This window comes from Leptosomus discolor, chromosome 6 (assembly GCF_034619465.1).
Source record: "Leptosomus discolor isolate bLepDis1 chromosome 6, bLepDis1.hap2, whole genome shotgun sequence".
Taxonomy (NCBI): domain Eukaryota; kingdom Metazoa; phylum Chordata; class Aves; order Leptosomiformes; family Leptosomidae; genus Leptosomus; species Leptosomus discolor.
The window spans coordinates 17,934,641-17,959,923 of record NC_141396.1 but is presented as its reverse complement, the minus strand read 5'-3'; the positions used below and the strand labels follow the sequence as shown (position 1 = coordinate 17,959,923).

General features: G+C 39.7%; 1 protein-coding gene across 3 annotated transcripts in view; it reads right to left on the bottom strand.

Moving 5' to 3' along the window:
* Positions 1-21,882, bottom strand: part of BTAF1 (B-TFIID TATA-box binding protein associated factor 1) — a 53,088-nt gene extending 31,206 nt beyond the window's left edge. The window contains exons 1-5 of one of the 3 annotated variants that reach the window (XM_086467446.1): positions 21,862-21,882; positions 18,483-18,577; positions 5,803-5,926; positions 4,669-4,783; positions 1,734-1,880 (exon numbers count right to left, since the gene is read on the bottom strand). In XM_086467446.1, coding sequence (XP_086323572.1) covers positions 1,734-1,880; positions 4,669-4,783; positions 5,803-5,926; positions 18,483-18,577; positions 21,862-21,879 — 499 coding nt within the window. In that variant the 5' untranslated portion in view covers positions 21,880-21,882. Of the gene's footprint in view, positions 1-1,733; positions 1,881-4,668; positions 4,784-5,802; positions 5,927-15,915; positions 15,935-18,482; positions 18,578-21,337; positions 21,465-21,861 lie in introns of those variants that run through there. The other 2 variants (XM_086467447.1, XM_086467448.1) reach the window with 2 other exon arrangements.
* Positions 21,883-25,283: the final 3,401 nt, after the last annotated feature.

Sequence of the window (25,283 nt, the reverse complement as noted above, 5' to 3'; positions counted from 1 at the left end):
AGACCCAGGTATGTCCTTTCATTCTGCCCACACAAACTTCAGATGACAATGTATGAACTTCACTGAAGTATAAGCATGATTTTCCTAGGGTGCTGGAGTCTGCTAACAATCTTATCCCCAATTTTCACATGTCAAGCAAGGCTCATTTAGGAAATTAATAGAAGCTACCTGAAGAATGCTGTGAAGCTTCAACACTTTAATTACTGAGCACCTAAACTTTGGGAGCACCCACATTTACATAAAAAATGGAAGGTTTTAGTGCCCAAATATAATAAACCCTCCAAGTAAATCAAAACTTGTAGCTTGTAGGGCTGTCAGTTTCACTCTCTTTTTACAGGTGCAGTATGGAAACCAGTCCAGAGACTCAGGCTCTTTTTTCTAAATTATCTGCACACAAACTTTTAAGTAGGTGACCGATATTGGCAGAATTTTGGGGCATACACCAGGTTGAGCAGTAATTAGTAGCTAATGATGTCTATACCAATAAGCCTTTTTTAAAAAAAATTCATTCAACTGACAAGCAGAGAAATACAACCATCTTCCATTCTCTAGAAAATATTTTTCCTTTCACAAGTTCATCTTAGGAAAAAGTGTCAAAGACTGCCAATTCTAAAGATTATTTAACTTGCTTTATGTCCATTCACATTGGCTACTTACTTGAAAAGGAAAGCTGCTACAAAATGCAGAAGAGAACCACCTTTGTTAAAAAAAGCAGCAACTAAAGCTATTTTTAGCCTCATTTTCTTATTTTTTGAGACTATGTTTTTCATTTATTTTAATTCATAAAGTTTTTTACATGCGATCAGATGACACTGGGATAACTATCAGACTTCTAAGAACTAAAGTGTCCTACTCCACCTATTTGATTTCTGAACAGGCAGGGTTTCATTAGAGAAGATAAAACTTGTACACCACCTTAATAATCTAGCATAAGAGATGGCAAGCAATAAAATAATAGCCAGGCTTAACAGGTTGCTGCTTAAGTGTCAGCAGCCATAGGCTCTGTTCCTCGCCGAGCTAGTGATCTTCTGTGTACACTGCACATAACGCATGACACAGGGAACAAGTGAATCTGGGCTATGCAGTCAGAGCGTATTCTTGTCTATAGCATCATTTCATTTGGTGCAGAAACTGGAAGAAGGACTGGAATTAGAGCAAGAAAGTACAGTAATAGCAAAAAAAATCTTGGATTAAAATAATTCAATTCCATTACAATGACATAAACCAACTCTCTCAGCTAAAAAGTTGCAGAAGGACACCAGACAAGTCAAATGAAATAAAAGACATCACACAGGCACTGATATTTGACCTTCCAACTTTGACAGTTTTAACACAGTATTTTCACGCAATCTTTCAGGCAATCTTTCTACATTTGGGTCTCCTTCAAGCTTTCAAATAAGCCATATCCTATTACCATATTTGGGAACACTGTTTTTATGAAGAAAGTCGTGACAGTTCCTGCACCTCTTAAAAAGGTCTATGGAATTTCTATAGAAGCTTTAATATTGCTTTTTACACTCTCTTCCAGGTTTCCACTCTCCCCCTCCCCCCTGTACACATACTAATTCTGATAAGAGAAAAAACAAACAAATACATACTCCCTAAAAAAATATCTTCTTCTGTTATTTCCTAGCATTCTGAGAAGCCATGGATGACTAGACTCATAATACTGGCACAACAAACTTTTTCAAATCAGTAAGTTTTCTTGTCTGAAGTAAAATATAAAGATATACCTGATTTATCATCTTGGACTTCAAATTCTGCACCAGCAGATCCAAGAAGAGATGCACCATGTTTTAACAACCGACATATATCAAATCTGTCAAAACGCAACCGATCTGTTGAAGGTGAATCTTCCATAGGACTCTCTGAGCCTGGTTCTAGATAGGATATTGAAAATAAGGACAACATGATGAAATTTTTGTTCCAAGTTCTGGCAGAAGATTAAGTGAGAGAAAGAAAGAGAATTTCTCTCCTCCAAATGAATCACTGGACATACAGCACTTCTGTTTCACAAAGAAAAACTGAAAAAGCTCACTTAACACATTTAATTGAGTAGAAAAAATGTTTAACGTTTTTCACTTAATAAATTCGGCTTTTTTAAAATCTTGGACATTGACATGTCACTAGGTCTTTGTACACATATGGCAAACTTGCAGTTTGAATGGCATATGGCTCACAAATAGATCAAACAAGTATCATGCCAACACTATATCATATCACCAAAAGACAAGCATCCCTGGTATGGAAGCTGGAGAGTAATCTTAACAGGTATGGCAGAAAGTCAGCTACCAAAGGCTGCTGAAGACTAGTTATCAGCTCTTCTCAAATCCAGTTGCAGGTACAGTGCAGTTCAATACTGATACAGAAGATATTTGTTCCTCACAAGGTGTCTTATTTCCTGGTTATGAATTCACTTCCAAAGTATTCCCACCCCTCACCCAAAAATTAGTGTTTTGTGGCTCCTAGTCACATGCAGCTTAGCGTCCAAAGAGACTGGCCATTCCTACATAACCCAGCATGCTTCAAATCCTGAATTACAACCAGCAGTATAAATATAACTGCTGCCTACAAGAAACACAGCATTTAATTTAGTGTTTTCCACCCCATGCTCACACTTACATATGAAACCCTGTTCATTTACAGTAGAATGAGTCTTAAGTGTACACAGAACACAGTACAAAATAAACACCACCTACATTTCTTCAGACCTGAAGAAAAAGTTAACATTTCATGCACACATACAAAAAGTGATTTATAGCAAGCCTAAGAACCTAAACTCAACCAATCGAACTATTGTAAAACTTGTGTATTTGACTACTACATCAAGCAATTCAACTGAAATAAAAGAAGCAAATGTCTGCACAGACAGCTAACCCTGTTAAATGCTATCTTTTCCTCAAACATACATAATCACCTTTTCAATTTCATATCTGACAGGCAGATATGCAAGAAGTGGACAATGTACATAACCCATCGTTCAAAACAGCTGCCGTACTCAAAAGACTGACAGGTCACCCAATTTCCATGTACAAAAGGAGTGTGGCAAGTAATTCCTGGAACTAGACTGGTGAAATTAACTTCGATCCTTGGTAAGATAGTAGAGTCTATAATTAAAGTTATTAAGTATATGGATAAACATGATTTACTTGTAAAGAGTCAGAATGACTCCTGAAAAAAAAGCCCCTCTCATTCACCTTGATTATCAATGTCTTTAGAGCACCAACAAGTGGATAGAGGGGACCCAGTGGACATTCAAAAGTTTTTGGCACAGTTTCATACCAAAAAATTGGAGGAACCAAGAACTGGTGAAAACATCCTTTTACAGACTGAAAGCTGGTTAAAGACAGATAAAAATTAGCTTTGAAGTCCTTCAGAGATCAGCATTGCAACCAATTCTATCAGTCTTTAGCAATGGGAAGGAGATTTCACTACGCACTCTTCTCCAGGCATGTAGATGACACGAAGCTTTTTTTGGTAAACAAAAGTCACAATGGCACCAAAAAATTCAAGGAGGACTCTTGGAACAGACTAATGGGCAAAGAGGCAGAGAAAGTGCAAAATTAATAAACTAAACCATGCCTACACAATGCTGAATTCAGAACTGGCAGTTAACATTCAATGAAGATCTGAGGCACTTCTGATAGTTTTCTGTATTCACCAGCTCATTGGGCAGTGACAGACAAAACAGCCAACTAAGTACTTGGCATCACCAGGAAGGACACTGAAAACATGACAAAGTGCATCTTTTTGCCACTATGTATAAATATCAGTACTCTAGAGATGTAGGTACACTGTGTGCAGTTCTGTGCATCTCAAGCAGCACACAAGAAAAAGCATAGAGAAGGACAAAAAGTTATCTAAAAGATAAAGCAGCTGTCTTCTGAGGAAAGACAGAAGAGACAGTGACTCCTCAATCCAGAGAAGTTGTTGTAGGAGAGCAAGTATGATGGTTTACAAAAATCATAAAGACAGGGGATAAGGCAAATGCAGAACTTGCTTGTCAAATTCTATAGTAGCAGGAAACACTGCCTGAAACAAATATGAGATCACCTCATACTCAGTTTTGTAGGGTTATTTTTTGGTGGGGTTTTTTTGTGGGTTTTTTGTTGTTGTTGTTGTTTTTTGTTTGTTTGGTTGGTTTTTTTAACCAGTTAGTGACTTTCTGGAACCTGTGCCACATAAGGTTGTGAACATACTGCCAACGGGTTTAGACAAAATCACCAACAATAGGTCCATAAGTTGGCAATAAGAGGAACTCTAACATCCCTAACATGACAATTTCAGATGCAAACAAGCTGTCATTTCACCTCCTTCAGAAAGGTGCTTTGAGCAAGGCAACAGAGAAGAAAAGGAGTGTCTGCAAGATATCATGACAACATTGATTGGTTAAAGGTTTTGCCACTTCACTAGTTATTATTCCTTTTCTTTATAAAAGCTTTATAAGGGTACAGAGCACTAGCACGAGAACCTTAGAAGAAACAAAGGTCAGGCACATTGCTGTAACTGAATATGAACATCTAGAGCAAAGATGTTTACTAGTCTATGCATATAAGAGAAGTCTATGCTCATTAAAAATCAGAACGACATAGTTGCCTTGAAAAGCCTCGTATCACCGTCAGTTTGCATCAGATAAACAATGAATTAATATAATTATTTAAGAAGCACCTTGTTTTGATCTTGGAGTTGGATTCCACTCAGGTACATTTTTCACTATTGCTTCAACAGCCTGGCCAGCTGCAATACGAGTATCCCAATTCGTACTTCTTAAGTATACCAACACCTTTAAGGAGAGATTAATAAATAAATATTTGCTTAAAATGTACTTTCAGAAAATCCATCAGCTGTTAGGCTCTATTAAAACACACTTACTTTTAATGCTATGGATTAAGACAACATTCAACACAACAAAACCAAAGGACAAGAAAACAAACCAAAGACATGCAAGCATCCTTCTCTATAATGCTCACTGTTTAGCAGAACTCATGCCATAGCCAGACATTAAGAATTTATAAGATATATTTAGTCCCATCAAACTCAACCTTCATTTCCTCCAAGCACTGAACAAGACTTCAGACTTTTGTTTTTTGCTTTCTAAAAGGAAGTGTTCAAAAGAGACTAATAGACCTTAAAACTCTGAAGTCATTTAACCCAAGAAGAGGGACATCATGGGTCATTTGAAGCAACATATGCTCTTCTAAATTAAATTTCCCACTATGTCCCAAATCTGGAAAAACTATTTCTTTCTCTGAAACTGGTTTGATATTCATGATTCCTTGGCCTCCCTGTTGATGCTATCAGTTGTGGTGAGGGCACCTGTTCAACAGAGAAGAACTGAGGTCACTCAGCCATCTCCAGCTGTCAGACACAGACTATTTTTGGTGTTTTTACTAGACTTGGCCAGACTGAAGTCTCAAACTAACAGAAACCTCTTTACATTTTCCTGCTCTTGTAAAGACAGGGAGCCTCCTATATTTTTAATGCTGTATCACACAAGTAACAATCTTTAAAGGCAGGAGCAGAAATTTTTATAAGGCAGTAGATCTTCTCTTTATAGAAGAAATTCTGAATTTACAGCAAACATTGAACATCAATACTGAATGCAAAGTGAAACCTCACTTATGCAATCATTTCAGACGCTGACAAACCAGCAGGCTTAGAAGTAATTTTTTTTCAGTCTCCTATTTTTGGAGAATACAAGCCTATTATGCTTTTTCTTCTTCCCACAGAACCCACAACCCTTTAAACTAGTTTTATTCTCCCTATTAAAGTACCGGGAAAAAAAAAAAAAAAGTTGCTTACTTTAGATAAGAGATTATTCAGTTCATGAGGATGCAGTTTCACTACTTCCCCAAGTTGCTGTGCAGCTGCTTTTCTTGTTACTGGTGTTGTACCGGTGTCCAGTAAAATAAAGAGACGATCAAGCCTAAATATGATTGACAAAAACTGAAAATGTTATGCTATTCATAGTTCAGCTGCCCATTTCTATTAATATTCCCCCACATTTTTCAGTTTATCTAATGTATATAGAAGAAACGTTTGCCTGAAGACTATCAACTGACAGGGTGACAAGTGTACTTTTTTTCCCCTCATAGTAAGCATAGCTGTTCTAAAAGCACATTTAATTTGGTAAGCAAAAAAATTAGAGAAATTGTAGAAACATTAGTTTAAAAAAATCTGCAGTTACAAGAGAAAAATTTAAATTGTTGCCTTTTCTGTTCTGTGATAGAACACTCTCAATCTTGAAAAAGAAATACTGTTAAGTTGTAAATGATCTTCAAATTCTGACAGAGAAAGCAAAGGGCTCAACTGCTCATATTGTGAATTATCACTTCTTTTGAAGACATAGCCTGTGATCTATAATATCCAACTCTGCTTTTCCAGGATAGCACAAATTTTTACTTTTCACATATTTCCCTCCTAACTACCTGGAATATATAAGTCCAAACCTGTTGTTGTATATTCAGCTTTGAAATAGTTTGATCCCTCTCACTTTTGCACAAAATAGAAGAATTTAACCAGCAGATCTGTATTTAGTGAAAGAGACCCCGATCATCTATTTTCAGAATAGTAAACAAGAAAGCTAAGAGTTACTGAATGAGAAAGTCATCATATTAAAAAAAGCACATAAAAATAGAGACTACTTAGATAATCAATGACGAAAGTAACAAACGTTCATTATTCCCTCCACTATAAACGGGACAGTTAGAACTACTTACAGGGTGCCTAGTTTATCCATTAGTTACTGGGTGGTATGAGGTTATTACTGAATGCAAATAGAATCTGTCCACATCATACAATCTGAATTGCCTGTTCTAGCCTTAATCATAAAAATACTCCTCCAAATATTGCAACAATATGAAACTGGAATTTACACATCAGTGAAGCTCACCTAGATCAGCCTAACGAAATAAGGATACAGGTATCCTGCACAACTCCCCTTCCTCGTAAACACATACACTAGGTTTGAGCAAATACAGGAAAGGACAAATGTTTTGCCTGTTAGTCTCCTGCTCCTAATTACATTTCACAAAAATTGCCTTTAACATTAGTTCCAATCACTTAAAAAAAAAACACCCCCTCTTCCCATCATCAGTGGATTCTGTATTTTGACTCGCTTAAACTGCACTTATTCCTGAGAATATCTTATAATGTGTCACAATGTATTAGAAACATCAGTGCTACAGAGCCAAGGCAGTAATGTCACAGAAGCACAGTTCGAAAACCCAAATGCTCTCATAACTAACCAGAGGTACTAGATTAAAAATCCATTAGATTACAAAAATTTCCACCTGTAAGTATTTCAGATCAAGTATTTTAGACACACTTCTAATATTTGCCAGCTTTGAAATAGTTCTTACTACTAAAATAGGTGAACCCATTTCAATTTCTGTAGATAAAACTGAAGTCTCAACTGCTATGATTTACTAGCTAGTAAATTGTTTAAAAAGTTACACAAAAATGAAAACCCAAACATATCTAAACCAGCAGTTTGTGTGATCACAGTCAAGGAGGAAAGCTAAAGATTTACAGATCCAGCTCTTCTAGATCACTGATAATGTACTAGTCAGAAGGAACACACCAGATACTTTGTTATTTATCAGTATTTTTTCCTTAGTACATTTGACAGTAATAACCCAACCTGATTTGCAGCACTCAGTATTATTCAGCAATAAATATGCCAGCTTGCAGAGCAACCATGGCTTGCTCCAACTTGCTTGTTCTCGCATTCTTAAACTCACCCTTTCATTCTTCATCTCTCCGTGAAACTTCAGTGTTTCACAGCACCACCCACTCCTTTAACTATCAAAGTATCTTTTTTTCATCTCCAAGCAGAATGTGCAATTTAGACCACTTCCTCAGCTAGAACTCTTCATGTGTCAAAACAGGAGGAAACCACTATGATGGCCTACCCTCAAAAACCATCAAGTTTAATTCCAATCTTAGTTGTAACACCAGATCTTCCCTCCTAAAACCCATAACTTTTTGAAGCCGTATTCCCTACAAAATACAGTTGTTAGTTGGGGTTTAACCCGAAGTATGCTTTGTTTGTAACTTGTGATTTTAAATTGTAACATGCTTAACCTACAAATGCAAAACAAAACAAAACTTTCTTTTGTCTAAACCTTTTGGAAGGTTTTAGCATTCAACCCCAGCAAAATAAATGGAAACAGGATTAGCAAATACAGCTAACAATATCTGACTAACAGTACTCCTTGTTAGGAAAACCGTTCTTCCTTTTCCTCCCCCAGACTTCCCTGATGTACAATTCCCAAACAGTTAATATTTTGGAGATATTAAGATTCTTCAATTAAGCTTTGGTGCTGCCGCAGTAGAGTATGGCAGAGCCTGAATTCTCCTGCTCTAGTTGGAAGGGTAGCACTGAGAAAGTTGACACTGATCAGCAGTGCTTGTTTGTTTGTTTTGTTTTTAATTAAAGTTTCCATTCTTAGTTTCATTAAGAATAAAAAAAATACTAAAAACTCTAAATTAATTTTGAGGAGCTGCAGTTTGGAAAGCAATTTCCTAAGCTCTGACAAGGTTTTCATTCTCAGAACAAACTAACAGTCTCTAAACTAGCTATTATGCCAAAGAGAACTATGAGTTTCCTAATGGCACGTGGATCTCTGCCTCTCATGCTAGACAGTGCTATAAGCAGAAAACAGCATGGCTCACATCATTCACAAATGTAACACAGAAGTCCAAATCAGAGTGGTAGAGTGAAATACTCTACAATGCAGCTAAAGTTTCTAACTATTTTATGAAAGAGTTCTACACAAGCTGTCAGAAAAGTTGTTCTAAGCATATGAAAGACAAACAAGAGAAAAAAATTAAAAAGAAAAGCAAAGATTTATGGGTTGTTATGGAAAACCTAAACACTGAAAAATGCTAAAAATGAAATATATCTCTACTTTTCCTGCACATTAACTGCTGTAATCAGAACTTTAAAATACAAAGTCCTTCACTTTTAACTCACAAGCAATGGTTTAGATAATCCTTTTGACAGTCACCTTCCAAGCCTGAATCAACGACATCTAATCCATGGTAGAGCAACTACACACCACCTCTATGTGAACTCATGCCATATGAGCTCATTAGAAAGCACTAACTTGTTCAAAGAGGTAGATGCCTTTTTCCTCTCACTTGAGTAACTTGAGATTTTCTAATCACTGCTAAAGTGTATCAGCAAGACAGAACTTGGAGCAGCAATTTGAAGTTCTTAGGAACAGCATTACATTCAAACTAAGTATTTTTAAGAAATACCACATGAACTTTTACACTGACACAAAGACATCAATTCAGGTGTTTAAGAACAGGCATCTATGCTACTAGCATTTGAGACACTTCAGAACAAGCTATCCACATGGGGTCAGCAAGCACGACACAGGATGCAAGAGATCCTTGTCATTCTGAAGTGACAAGGACACATTATACCATCTAAACTGCCACCAGAGACCTAGATTAGGCAAGTGAATCGTCCCCACATAAATATTCCAAGTCACCAAACCCAGAGCATTTAATTAAAGCACACTAGTTTTGAAAAGACTAAAGCTTGAATTCTTACTTTCAGAATAGAATCACCTGAGACACTCAAGTAATCAGTAGGTGTGTGATCAGGATATCAACTGGAACAGCCACCCTAAATTGGGCCAGACTCTTCCACCACGAGACTACTACTGCTCAAACAATCTTACCTAACAACCCTAAAATAAAAAATAAATTAATTAATTCTTAGAGAAAGATTGGGCGCAAGAAGAATTCTAACAGTAAACAATTTCACTTGCATTGATATTAATCAGAATAGTAAGGTTGGGTGTTGTAAGGGTGAACATCATCTCTCCAGTCAACACTGTTGGGCAGAATGATTGATTACACATACAGGCCAAGTTCAGTTAACTAAAGGGGGTTTTGTGGATAAAAGAACATAGGAACTATTAGTGACCATCAGTCACTAAACATATCAAACCTTTTGCTCTTCCGGTGCATTTTTGCAGCAGAGATCACAAATTAAAAAAATTACAAACATGAGACCAAGTATTTTTGAAAGAGCCACCACGAGTAACTCAGTGGCACTCTCCAGGTAGCATGGTGATTCCAGGTTCTAGTCACCACTTTCCAATCAGTTTTGCATGTTCAGCATTCATCTAAGGTACAGTATGCAAATGTGCAACAAATTACTTGTTCTGTTCCACATGCTACCCTTCAGTTCTTTGCTGCCTAAAGGTATGTCTCCAAACAAGGGCTGATCTCCATTTGAAGGGACAGTTACCATAATACTTGAAGTGAACCTTATGGCCCTTCAGCTACAGAGGCATTAGAAAGCTAGTAGTGGGGCAGTTAATGACCTGGTCAAGATACAGCGGTTGGCAACAGTATCTCCAAAATGTTTCCAAAAGAAGACATATGCAGTTGAACTGTATAAAGATCCTGACCATCCCAGTGTAAGCATTCTGACTGGACTGGGTCCCTACAGGACTTCAGATGGGAAACTTCCAATTTGTTGATGTCATTAAGTGGAGGCTTGAAAGGGACAGTGAACTGATCACTGCTGCCAATGAAGTGATCTGTTTGGACCCTAGGTCTCTGTGTGTGGCAGTATGTTTAACTGGCCAGGGAGCAGTTTCTGACAGTAAATGCCAACTGGTACAGAACAGCTCATAACTATCCCAGCATATCCTCCAACCCATTAAAATTGTGTGACTGTACCAAAAATCCTTAGTGGCACAGTCCCTGGAGCACTCCGATGTCAAACTCTGCCTAGAGCTCTCTAGAAAACTGCTAGCTAGCACCCATCAGAAGGCAAGGGAATACTCTTAGGAGTTTATAAATCATATTTCAACACCCAGGAGCTCCCCCCCAGGCACTATTTCTTAGTACAGAAATAGCCCAGAAACCTAGAAAACATCACTAAATTTAAATTCAGACTTGACAAGGGTTGACACTTACTGTGAAATTCAACCTAAGTTCTAATGGAGATGCCTTAGCTTTTCTTCTTGACCTGATGATCCTTGGGTGGTGTTTTCATCATTTGGTCAAATCCTAGCTTGGTCAGCTTCACAGCTCAAAAAAACTCAAGTCCCTACTAAAGCACACATAAACTGTTAAATAATCACATACACATCTTTCCAATATACAATCAGCAAGCAAGAGAAAAACCACTGAACAGAACTCAGAACAAAAAACGTATGACAAAACAGAATGGATTGTGATTTTACTTCTCATAGGTGAGAGGCTGTGGAGTAAATAGTTATGACAGTGGGGCTGTGGACAACAGAGAAACCTTCTTGTTTCCTACAGACCACTGGAAGGTACGCTTGGAATGAAACAAGAGCTCCATGGCCACACTTGTCACTATTATATACTGCAAATGGAAGCCAAATGCTAAAATTAGTACAATTAATTCCATACTCATAATATATTTCATATATTATTTGATCTGTAGCATTAGGCTGTACAAGTTTTATTTGTAAACTATTATATATGTATCTACATTCAACAATGCAGCCCAAAACTGCATGGCAAACTACATTACAAAAACTGCGAGTAAGAATAGGTAATTAAAATAGCTGTAAAGACATACTAATAGAGGAAGGTATCAACAAGTCATACAGGGAATGCCTTGGTGAGAATTCAAGTTCTAGCTGCTACAGCAGGTTAGAATTCTTAGAGCGCAATCCTGACTTTCAGCTTTTTATTTCAGTCTGTTAGGTGTCTGAGAAATTTCACAGCTCCATCTCATTTGGGCAGTAGTGCACATGCTACTTCTGCTTCCCCCCCCTCCCATGACTGTGTTGACACTCCTTCCCACAAGCAGCAACAGGGACAACAGTCCACTGTTCTGGTCTTTGAGTCAATCTCCATCAACGAGACAACAGTCAGACTGTCTTCCCCCCCCCCCCCCCCCCCCCCCCCGTCACTGGTAACTGCACAGGTTACAGAGCATCTACCTATTCCAATGGTAAAGGCACATGCCTTTTGGTAGCAGTGAAAACATACTTGTTCAGTTTAACTCTTACTTTTCATGCAAGAGCAGCCATGAAGTAACAGCTTCCAAACAAGCTAGAAGCTGAATTCTTTCTTTAGAAAAGTTTGTGATAACCCCCCAAAAAAACATTTCTAAAAGGTACACTGAGCCCATAAAAGAGATTTTGGATAATTTTGGTGTCTTGTCAGAACTGCAGCCTCCCAATGATGCAGTATTAAACTTGAAAAGTTACATAAGTAAGGATGTCAGCCAGTGCAGTCATTTGTTCTTGGGCAGTCATAGCCCTACACTTCAAAAGCCAAGAGCAACATATGAGGCTCGCTTACTTTCCAGGAGCTCTACTATCATGGCCTTCTGACATTACTATCAATCTTAAAATAAAAACTAGGTTCCTAATCTACATATTACCAGTTATACACAAATCCAAGTAAATGAAAACACTGAAAACTCTAGAAACTAGTATTAAACCTATATGGACCAAGTCAAGAATGGTTTGCAAGAAGAGCAAGCTGTTATGTTCTCCCATACTTGCTTAAGGAAGTGTCTTGAAAATACCCTGAAGAGGTTGTCTTTAAGGTATTTCAGGGCGAACTTAAAGATATACCTTTTCAAAACAGATTGTTTATTCTTAATCCATCTTACCAGCTTCACGCATTTCATCACATTTTAAAAGCATGTTTGTTCTCCTTCATACTGTGAAGGCCCTCAAAAATAAAAGAAAGCCATTAACAGCCTTTGTGTTGGAACAAGGATGCATGAGGTGCCTTTGAACACATTAAAGAAACTGGGAAAAAAGTTCTATTAGATATTGAAAGGGACTATCAATGCTTTATTATCTAGTGAAAGTCAATCACCCTGAGTAATCTATGAGCATTGTCATTTTCCATAAACTAGCAGTATTACTTTTTCATCTAAAGTATCTCAAAAGATCACTAGTGAGCCATTGTATTTATTCACTTGGATCATATACTCTGTAGGAATGAAGCTGAAGCAAAACTTTTCACTTCCTTTTCTCCTTCTCAGTTCCACTATAAAGAACTTTTTTATTAGCTACGCAAACATTATACTACTTCATATATACTTTTTAAGATCAGAGACAGAAGATAAAGCTGCCAAATGAGCTTGCGCATTCAGAGAGAATATCAACCTTCCCACCCACCTATACACACTTCTGGAGGACGGTGTTCATTAGTTACTCGTCTTTTCAGCATAAAACTACCAAAGAGATGAACATACACAAAGCAACTATTCTGCAACATCTTTTGGTATGAGAGCTCTACTGTCCTGCTTTTAGGTCTGTTTTCCAGTGTATCATCACAGAAGTGTAATATAGAAGCAGGTCTCCAGTCCATGTAACAGCAGAATCTAAAACAAGCATGTATACACATAATGCAGAATAAAGTATCAGAATCTCTCTTGTCAACCGATTACAAATAAGTGACAATTGTTTTTAAGATGACCTTATCAATAGCCAAGCTGCAAATCCTGAACATAATTGAGATATTTCAAAGCATTCCCTATATTTGTTTAGATCTTCCTGAACAGACTAAGGTTTTGAGAAAGGTTTTCGAGTGGCTAAACAGCAGAAACTAAACTTTACTGAGAAAACAGCCACTTGACAGTTTACTGTTTTGAGAACATAAAAATACCCCTCCACTTGTCTCCAAAAGTGGTTATTTTTTTAAATATAGTTCCAATACAGAAATAACTCTAATGAAGTTTTTTGTTAATATCGATTTTTGGTATGCACTCAGTGAAGACTGTGGTCCTTGGGAAAGACTAGTTCGAACCAACTTCTCCCTCACTCTCCACACTTGTAAACAATGAACTATTACATTGGTCCTTCAAAAATATAAAATGTAACTGTAACCATCTAGACAAAAAGTGCAGATCTCTACAATTAAGTGGAGCTGGTACAGAAGCTGGAACAACTACACCCTTTCCAGAAACATAGTTATGTGGTTTGTAAGTGTACAAAACAATTATTTGCAAAACGTCTGAAAAGACCTTAGAAATTCAATGTTCTGAAGTAAAAGGCGAACACAAGTTTTGTTTGATTTGCAAGAGCAACACTGACATTATCAGCATTCCTACGGTCCAGCAGACAAAAGGTTCATTTGTCAAGAGTTGCTGTGTAACTTCAAAGGGATATGGACAGGTTTTGCTGTATCTATTTAAAAAACATGCATGAGGCCAAGTTTACACAGTATCGCTTCTTACAGTGATAGGAACATTGGAGTTCACTGGGAATAGGCAAGACGTTACAGCACTCCAAAAGGTGTAATTTTTTACCTAATTTACATGTAGAGTTGAAACAATTCTATTCCAACTCGGAAGCATTATAGCACCTTTATTAAGTTCCATACCTCATATTCAACATGTGTAACATTTTGATCTTCAAACTGAACTCTGAAGCGATGTATCACATGTGACATTATTACACACTAACTTTTTTAGTGCTCCATGTTGAAGCTTAGAATGATCCTTATCCAAACCAGAATTTTTTTCTCCTGTCAGTTATCAGACCAGACAGGTGTTAATTAAGTGTTTGCATACAGCTCTACTGCTTTTCACTGAAGCCACTTGGTTTTACAGAAATACAGAAACATTAGTAACTGAATTTGAAACTAATCTTTACGGTAGACACAACCTCAGCATACAGCTGAAAAGCTGTATCCTGATATTCCAGTAGCCCTCATATCACATGTACATTAGCAGAGTTATTTAAGCAGACTGCCCCAGACCTACTGTAATTAGAATACTACTCTATTTTACATGATGGCTTACAGTAATATTTTAATGTACATAGTAGTGTTGTTACAGCAATCCTTACTACCTCCAGATTCTTATGGACAGCTTCGGGAGGAAAAAACCTCCTTAATATATAAGAAGCTGATAAAAAATAAGAGTAGAGTAAGATTCAGGGATAATTTGTAGAAACTACAAAGCTCAAACTAAACCACCTGCTACTAGAAATCTTAAGAGGTGTATTGCTCTTATAAATTTCGATTAGTAATGGTTTTCCATTATAAATGCACACACCTTTACTTTGCTACAGAGAATTGTAAACTTACACATACACAGCTTCAGAAGCAGAATTTACTTTTGATACAGCACTTCAGAAGCACAGAGATACTACAAACACATGACCTAAAGCTAATCTATCACAAGGTTAATTTGGATTTATGGTTTCCTTTCAGCTATCCTGTTAGGAAGCTTAACATATCCATTTCACACACACATGCAAAAAAAAGATGGCAGGAATATGTGCTCAGCGTTTTTTACAAAACAGCTCTATTAAGACATACTTGTGTATCTGTGAATACTTTAAACGCTGGCACACCCCAGAGCACATGTGTGTAAGCAGATACTACCCAACATCTTGAGGCAGAGCCAGAACACGCTAATCACTTTTCTCCATGGAAGCCTGCTTTATTTCGGTTACCTTAAAAACCAAGGGCTCTGAAAGGCAAAACGGTTTCTTGCCAGCTTTTGAGACTCGGTATCATTATCCCCTGTTCCCTAGCAGTTTAGCTCGAGGAAGGACTGGCCAACAAAACCAAGGCGTTGAATTCAGGACGAAGCCCGAGACGCCCCAGGCAAAGCCCCTGCGGCCTGATGAAGGGAGGGGGCTTCCCTACCCGCCAGGGACAGGAGTTAGCCCAGGCCAGGAAGCAAACCCAGGCGCCGGAGCACGCAGCCACCCCAAACCCCACCGAGGCGACCCATGCCGCCACGGCGCGCGGAAGTCCCGGAGAGGCCTTCGGTGGCTCCCGAGGCGAGAGGGGGTAGAAACCGGGCACCCCTCTTCGCTCCCGTACCACTGCCCCCCCCCCCCCCCCCCCCCCCCCGCCAGGCCACACGGAGGGCCGGGGACTCTGGGCCGCCGCTGCGGCCCCCTTCCCCCACCCCTCCCGGCTCCTACCGACCTGGAGACGGCCATGGCCGCTCGGAGCTGGGCCTCCCTGGAGGCGAGCGGCGGGACAGCAGGCGGGGTGGGGGGGGCCGGCGCCGCTCTCTCAGGGACGAGGGCGCAGGGCCTAGCTCGGGCCTCTCGGGCGCCGCACCTGGCCTCGGCCGCGCCGGTGATCCGCGAGGAGCGGCTGAGCGCAGCTGGGGCCGGCAACGGTCAGAGCCTCGCTCCCCCCGGGGGGGCAGCAGCGGCGCGGACGAGAGCAGTGCACAACCCTCGGAGCACGAGTTAAAGCTTCTATTCCCCCATCGCCAGGGCGAAGCCCAATGCCTGGTTTTATATGAGCAGCCATCTTGTATTTATTCCCTTCCTCCATGATAGCCGCTTCCTGATTGGCAAGAGCGCTCGGCCGCAGCCAATGGAGAGGGCGCTTCTAAGAGCAAAGAGGGCGGGTGCACGCAGCGCCCGGACTGAGCAGGACCGGCCATGGAGCCTGCCGAGCCGGCTGGGGGGGCGCCGGCCTCCGGCGGGGCGTACTATCTGCCCGCGTGTAGGGGGAGGCGTAAAGGAGACAGCCCCAGTCCCTCACCCCGAGGGAAGACGAGAGGCACCAGAACGCGAAGTACAAGGGTTTCTTTGCGGGTCCACTGGGCGGTGGCGCTTCTCACCGGCCAGCATGGCGGGAGAGGGCTAGCAGAAACTCGGCGATCCTACGCTACACTCCCCACTGGCCGAGGTGCACTGTCCCCCGGTTTACGCCCAGTGCTGCGGCGCGGACGCTCAGCCCGCGGAGACTACAGCTCCCGGCGTGCAGCGCGCTCAGCGCCGCGCCCCCTGCGCGGGGACGCAGCCCCGGCGCCTCCGGGGGCCGGGCCTGGCCGAGCGGGGGCGTCGCCGGCTGTCCCGCTGCGCCGCTGTCTCGGCGCGGTCCCCGCAGAGGCGGGTGGTCGGGGCCGCGGGTGGTCTCACAGCGGTTCGCTTCGGTTTCCCAAGGGCTTATTAACCGGCACCAGCTCCTCCCAGGCAGTAACGGGGCTCCTGAGCCGCTCCGCGCGGCGGGGCCCGGTAACCAGCCGCGTTGCCGTCCACTTCCTGCTCTCTGCTTCCGGAGTGGGGTGGCCGGGTCCCGGGCGGCCTGCAGAGCAGAACGGGGCTGAAAGGTCCGGGAGGGCCCGGCCGGCAGTCTCCTCACCAGGCGTGTGCCCGGGGCAGCTGCCCGCCGTTTCCCTCGGCTCTTGGGGAAGAAGACACGCTTTCCGAGTGCCTGCTATCGGCTTCGATCAGATCCGGAGAAATACAAATTAAGAAATTGGCCTTCGAGTAATCATTTAAATTAATGATCCCAGATAGGGACGTAAATTTAGCTGACGTACATAACCTTTCACGTGATAAGTCGAAAACACAATAAGGTTGTTCTTTCCTGTAGGTGATGCATAAGCTTGCATAAATACATGAATTTGCATAATACTGTATGATAAAGTTTTCCTCTAAAGCCCACTGAGGTATTTCGTATCAAACTTTCTATAGGGATTTCTGCTTGTCCCAGCCTTTCTCTTCCCCTGTAGTAGTTAACTCTTCATGTATGGGCTCACCCATTCATTCCCCACTAACACATATTCCAAAGAGGCATACTAATGCCATCTGCGTGTTCACTGTCTTTATATAGTTCTATAAACAAGACACTGGTACATAATACCTCAATCTATTCTTATCCATGTGGGTCCAGCCCACACTTGAGTCCTTAGAAAGGTTTGCCCCGGGCTCGTTCACTCTCCAGACCTTCGGTGGGAGCTCTGTGCTGACTGGGAGCTGGTGTTAAAGCGACACCAACCACCAGCAGTATCAGTCAGCCCAAGGCCTCTGCATCAGAGAATGCGGCCAGAGCCAACCACAGACTTCATTTTCAGTGACAGAGGCAGTTTTGTCACAGTGCTATACACTGAATGACACAGATAATCCCTTTTCTCTTCCCTGTCATGGCTCTGATGTAGTAACTACCTTTAGATAGGTCCGTATGCCTCCTGTAGCAGAATACACAAAAAAGTACAGTGAGTTTAGTTGGAGGCCAAGAGCCTCCTGCTGAAGCACTCCAAAACTACACGCACCTTCCTTACTGCCATCATGTGCCATCGTGTGTTGCAGGTGCGTCTGCCTGCGTTCCTGACCCATGATCCCAGACACGTGTCTACTCCTGTCCCACATGTGTACATGTTTTCACATGATGGGGTGCCTGCTATTTAGCCATGTGATGGGGAGGAATATCAGGGAATTGAGGTAGGGAGCAGCAAGGAGCAGACTGAGGGTGAATGTATTCCCCTTGCATGTTCAGTGCTGTTGACATGGATGTACCGCAAACATCCCGATAACATTTCCGCATTTGTTTAGCCAGGAATCGGCAGCCATCCTGTCCTGCCGTGGGTATTATGGAAATGATCCTCAGGTGCTATTTTCAATTCTAATACCCTATTTCCTCTTAGGTTCCTTAAAAACATGTTGTGCATTGTTTTAATAGCAGTCAAAGCAGAGGGCACATCAAACATGCAATAAAATTCGTCTTGACAAGCTCCATAGGGGCTATCCTACCTGATAAAAATAAGTGCAGGGAAAATATTGGTGGTGGGTCTGATGTACTGAGTACTTGTTGAAATGATCATAAACTGCAGTCCAAGCAAAAAAGTCTGCAAAAGACAGAAAGAGTGATCTGTTATTTACCTAATAGTAGGCATTTTGAACTGAAACACAATTAATTCAAATTTCACACTATATATTTTCATATTTTGATGTGATGTTTGTGTAAAGCACATTGTTACTTAACTATTCACCTGTATCTTCTGCTCAATCCTTTTCCTACACCCTATGAAAACCAATTCTTTGTCCATGCATCTGTTCAGCTGCTCCATAAGTCATACTAGTCCTTTTTGCACATTTTTTTTTTTTGACTCATTTTTCAAAGAGTAGCCATACATTTTCTCCAGTTTCTTTTCACGTGTGTTAAAAGAATCCCCCCCCGCAAATCCGCTGGGTGCCAGGATAGTCTCTCAAACCTGTTCCTAAATTAGATAAAACTCAATAATTTCCAGTCATTTGGTATGTTATGATAATTACTTCCTGCACTGATATAAATTATTTTTATTTTGTTTTCCTCCTCCTGCCAACTATGTCCACCTGTGAACTCTTACTGCTTAGTCTGCAGATTCATAGTGACTGCAGCTTGCTTATTTGCTATGCATGCCTACAGAGACAGAAAACTTGTGATTCTCTTTTGTGATCTTCTGTTCCCAGGGTTTTTATCTCATGGACTTGTTCAGAAGTGCCACTTCTTGCTCATCTCCATTATAAACAGATACTCTGTATAACTGATCGACCTTGTACAACAACCTTGGTTTTGCTAGCCATGCCTGTAATTTTCTCCAGCATTTAGTTCCATGATCTCGAACTTCTCATTTTCTAACTCAGCTCTACTTTCCACCCTATTTGATAACAGATGAAGACTTAAATTACTGATATTCTTTATGTATAAAAACTGGCAGTTTCTTAATTTTGTCTATCTTTTATTTATGCTTCTGATTTATATAAATTTATAGTTTGGGTAGTTTATTGTTCCTGTGGCATGCTTTTTATGAGATGGTATAATTGATCCATTTCATACAGTTGTTCTTTTTTTCCGAAGAAACTTTTATGTTTACATTTAAATCCTCTCTTTTTTCACCTCTATCTGCATGGTTTTATTAGTAACTACACCACTTCCTATGTCAAGAAAGTGACTAAAGCATAGGTACCTTTACTAAATCTAGCTTATGAACTCTGAAGTACTAGGTGATTAACAATAGTAACTCACATGGACAACTGCATCTATATACTTGATCTCTCACTGACATTTATGAGAGCAGAGATCTCCATTTATATACAGAAATTTATATATAATGTTTATAATGCATATACACATACATTTATAGATAGACACACATACATATATAAAAATTAGTTTAATATTTCCTATCCAGAAAGAAGACTGAAGGGGAGAAAACTCCTGTCAAGTATCTAAGTGGGCGGTTTTGTATCAAGGTAAGAGGCACAGTCAAAGATAAAGAGAAATGGAAATAATGAGGTCAAACGTTTCCTATAAAGCTGCAGGTCTTTCTACGTAGGCCTGTGGAAAAATGCAACATGAAAATAGCATGAGAGAAACAAGTAGAGACCTTTTATTAAGTTCTTCTATTATGTAGCTTGTGTGACTCTAAGTTTTTTTTCTTTATTTAATTTCTCTAGTCAGATTGTTCTTTTTTCATGCACTAAGGCAAGAGAGACATTAGCCTATGCAGTTAAAAAAAAAAAAAAAAGTGCATATAATTCCAGTGTGCACAAACTGAATACAAAGAGCATAAATAGAAAAGCACCTCTGTCATCAGGGACATAAGGATTCAGAAACACACTATAATGCTGAATAAACAGGGCCAGAGGTTTCACATCTAGTCCAGCTCTTTCCAAAAGCTGTTGCTTTTCAAAGATAGAAAAGAAAGATAATCTGTGGCCATCATCACTAGTTCTGCTGCAGTTAATGAATTTAAACTAGATTTAAAAACAAGTCTGGTGAACATATCCTTTGCTCTCTATGTATTTTATTACAACTACTATATTAAATTATACAAAACTGTTTTTCCTTTGTTTTCATTTGTAAATACTGTTTCTCAGAATGTATTTTAGGCCTATTAAAGATATCTGGTATGTAACTTTTGAAAATCAGAATTTACCATTCACCATACACCAGAATTGCTATTAAATAGCTCCAACAGAATGTAGATACCAGGATATAGTGGTCCCATTTGTCACCTGGAGTGTGCAGACAAGGATGAATCAGCTGTAGTATTCACTGTGCAATATCAGTTTATACTTTCTTCTATTTACTATGTGCACCCCAAAAATGGATTGAGAAGTGATTAACAGGTATCCACAATAGCTTGTACTCTCTCATCTTCTCCATAAAGGGTTAATTTTGCTGTGCAGACTTCGGTAGTATAACTTTCCAAGTAAAACCCTCTTTGTTTATGTTATAAGAGGTCCTTTGAAGAACTGCATGAGAATGATCCTCACCTGTATCAACTTTTATCTGTCTTGGGGGCTCTTTCATCTTCCTTTGTGCTGAGGACTGAATTTTCCTCATAAAGGAAGCAAATGTCTCCTGCTTTCGGTATGGCTCTGCATTGACTTGCTTATTGTACTTCTTAGCGAGGGAGTTACTTCAGATTTGTTTGTTACAGTTTAACTGATTCGTAACTCTAAGTTTTGTGTGATGGGTACAGTAATAGCAAAATTATAGCTTGTTTTGATACTGTCCTGAAAGTGTGCAATAAGATAGGTATGTATTTGTAATAAACAAATTGGATTTGATTCTCAGATTCCTTAAATGATGGGATCCCTGATATCCAGTAAAAACCTACCTTGTTTTCAGTGTGTGAAACATTTTATGGAGCAGTTTCTTGCTTGATTGTCAGAAATTCTCATTGGATTCTGAAGGGAGTATCTCCAGGATATTATACTACACATAGACTAGAATTAAAGCTTAAATGGAAGCTTTAATTAGTTTTAAGCTCCCACATGACTCTATTGGAAGATTAGAGGTCTGAGTGCTCCTGTATTTTTTTGATAACTGTTATTTACATCAGCATGGTGCTCACATAGAGCCACAGGCACAGCTTAGAAGACCCAGATAAGAAGTTGCCAGGAACTCCTTCTCCAGCATGTGCCTTATTTTTGTATCAGTAATCTTTCACCAGCTTTTTACATGTGCATTTTTGCATATTTCCTCTCTCACACTGGTAACTCTCTCTGCCTGACACTCTAATTTTCATTTTCCCTCCTCCTTCATTTTTCTTTTTTAAACAGCCCCCCATCCCTCCCCCCCCACCTCCCCACAATCCCCCCAGGGTCTGCTCATGTCAGGAGGGGTGAGTTGCCTCCTCACCTGGTTCCTCTTTGTCATCTGTTTTTTCTGACTCCCCACAAGAATAAGAAAGGGATCTACAGGTTTGGTAATCACTGTCCACTGGAACCAGTAAAGCACAGTCCGCTGACAACTGGAGCAAGTGAGTCAGCCTGGAGAGGACGCAAACATTAGTGGTTGATAACAGCATGGAAGCTATTGCTTTTTGTTTGCACACACATTTTAAATAAACTGCTGTTCACAGTGGCCAGGGATTCATATCCCCTTGCTGAACCCCAGACGGGAAATACATTCCTTCTTTCCTCAGCACTGAGCAGATTCTAAACCACAAATGATCTTTGGGTGTCTGCATTTCTGGATGCCTCATGTGAGACATCTTAAGAAGGAATCGATCTTCAGAAGCTAGTGCTCAGGTCATGTAATCGCTGGTCCTGGCACACTGGTTGTAGTAGTGCACCCCAAATTTCAATTGTAACACATCACTGATCCCTTTGCACATGAAAAAAAGCCTGCAGCTCGCTAGCTATTACTTTAGGTGCAAAGAAAGAGGAAAGGATCCCAGTTGTGCTTGTGGCTCCTGGCAGGTCATTTACCTTTTGCCCCAGCCAAGAGAAAAACACTCACATGCAAATATTCCTAGCCCTTTTTTAGATAACTGTTCATTCTTCACATGCAAAACTAAATTAGCTGTACATGTAAAGCGGATTTTTACATAATAAATTTGGTTGTATCCTTGTGTTCTAGTTTCCTGCTGCAGCTGACCTCTCTTTTTCCTGAGCCCTTCTTGTGAGTCAGCCTTCTGCACAGAGCTCATCAGAACTTTCTCCCAGCACTTTCTAGGAACTACCTGAACATTTCCTAAACTCAGTATGATCATACCTCAGGGCGAGCTGGCTCCATGGCTTCACAACCCAATAAAAATTAGGCCTCCAATTAAACCATGACTTCAGGACAGCAACAGAAAAAGAAGTTTTCTGTCAGTTCAGAGCTCAGGAGTTATGTATGTTAAAACTCTCAGAACTCCTTCAAATAATTTTGTGCTACCTCTGGGTTTTCTGTATCCTTGTGTTTTTCTTCAAGATTTCACACTCAGGGCAGTGGGAAACCAACACTGCCCATCCAAGTCTTGCTGTTTATTGCTCTGTAATAGAAAAACAGCTATTTCTAGCTTTGCTAAGAACATACACAAAAGAGGCCAGCAAGATTTTACGACATTTTTGTAGAACTGTGAAATAAATAAGAGAAAAAGTGGGGTTTTGTGTGTGATGTTTTTCACGAGTGCTGCTGTAATACAATATTCAGTTAAAACCCAAGCATTTAATTTAATTTAATTTCATTCTCCACCGTGTGTATCAATTAGTAATTGACTACAGATGCGACTATGCAGTGATGACTCAGCTGTGGAATTTGAGATAAATGTCAGTTAACAGTTTGTAACGTATTATGTGGGCTTAGCTCTGCCTAATTCCATTAGGAACAACAGGGCGGAAAGCTTTATCCTAAATTATAAAAAAAAAAAAAAAATATATACAAACCCAACTTTGGCTATTTTCATATAGTCATCTCAAAGCCGTTTGTGGAAACACCATGTCTATTAATTTTGCTTGAAAAAAGAAATCCAACATAGTTAAGATGTTTATTTTGTGAGATAACAGGAATTATACTGCCTGACTGTATCTAAACCCTCAAAGGGTCCCGCAGGAACTGACCATGGACTGGTAAACAGCTAGTGCTAATCCCAACTCCTTATGCCACTTTTCTTTTTGCACTGAGCTTTCTTTCCAGTGCACCAGCTTTTCAGCTCTCCAGGGAGTCCTAACATTCCCAGTCTGAAGTAACAAAGGATTCACTGTAGGGTCACTTCAATCCTAAAAAACATAATTCAAACCTCAAAACAAAAATATGAAAGGTAAATGTTTGCTCTTTATTCACTTTACGAATACTGCATACATAGTATAAAAACCCCTCCAAATGCTTGTAATACCAGGCCCTAATTCTTAACTCCCTGGTGAAGAAAACCAGGAAGGGTTTTTTTGTTGTTGTGGGTTTTTTTTTGTTTGTTTGTTTGTTTTGTTTTGTTTTGTTTTTTAAATATGCCAATATAGCAGCCCATGTTGTAGACCTTCCTTGCCTTCAAATGAAGAAGCCTAGATAAAGATTCTCAGCTTACCCTTCATTCTTCATTTAAAAAAAAAAAAAAAAAAAAAAAAGAGGCAGGTGAAGGAACAAATGCTTTTCTTATTCTTAACATTTACTGCTCAGTTTCACAATTGGTTTGTATACAGAGAGCTTCATTCCTTCGACCACATGAATGAGGCTTGCAATCAGAGATTTAATGGGAAACACAATTGACTAGCTGCTGTGAAAATGAGAAAACTATTTAGTTTTTACAATGAACAAAGCCAAAGTTATTCTACCAGTTGCAAAGGCAATGAAGCATTTTCAGTTTGAATTTATAGCCACAGAATCCTTTGATTTTGGGAACTTTTTGCATGTATTACATGTAAACAACAGGAGTTGCCAGACGTTCCATACTTTTCAAATCTAGTCCTTCTTTAGTAGTCATAGAACCATGCATTCAGAAATCTGGGGTTTATGCTGCTGCTAAAAGGCAAAAAAGCTCTGTGGGTTCTGGCTATGAATACTCTTTTTTTTTTTTTCAGTTTTCCAGTGTATACTTACACCCTTTTGCTTAATGCTTTGCACCAATGCTGCATCTGAGGCAGTTTCTTAACTGCATGACTGGTGCCTAGCATTCATTTCAATTGTTAATTTTAATATCATGGTCTAGCCTTACCCATATTTACTGTGATGCCTTTTAAAAATGTGAATTTATTAAAATGTAATAATAATGAAAAACGTAGTTTAAAAAATTTACCTAAGTACTACATTAATACTCTTTTCCACCCTATGAACTAAGGTTTATTTATCCACAGTAGGAGCTGTTGGAGCTACTGTGCAGCTGCTGGCATGAATTTAGTTGCACAACCTTCTTGAGACCTACTGAAATGGCAGTTCAGAGGAGACTGTTCAATACATGATTCTTAAAAGTAACTTACCTGAAGAGGTTATTCTTCTATTCTGATTATATTACTCTGCTCTGCTGTAAAAAGAAACTAGTGAAAAAACAGAACTGGAGAGTAAGACAGGTATGACTGACAAACAAGGAGGTCTAAGGATATAGGCAGCAGTGATCTTGGCCAGTTGAGTCAGGTAAGCTGATGATACATGAGCTACCTCATTTGGATGTGTTGCTGAGAAAATTGTGACATTTACCTGCACTGGACAATTCTGAAACATACATACATTGATGGGATCAGGAAAAAATACACAATCAAGTTGGGATATTCAGATTACTGAAAAGCAAGTTTGACAATTAGAATATTCAAACTCCATTTGCTTCCGCATTCTTAGCAATCTGGGAAACAGTCTGCTATAAAAAA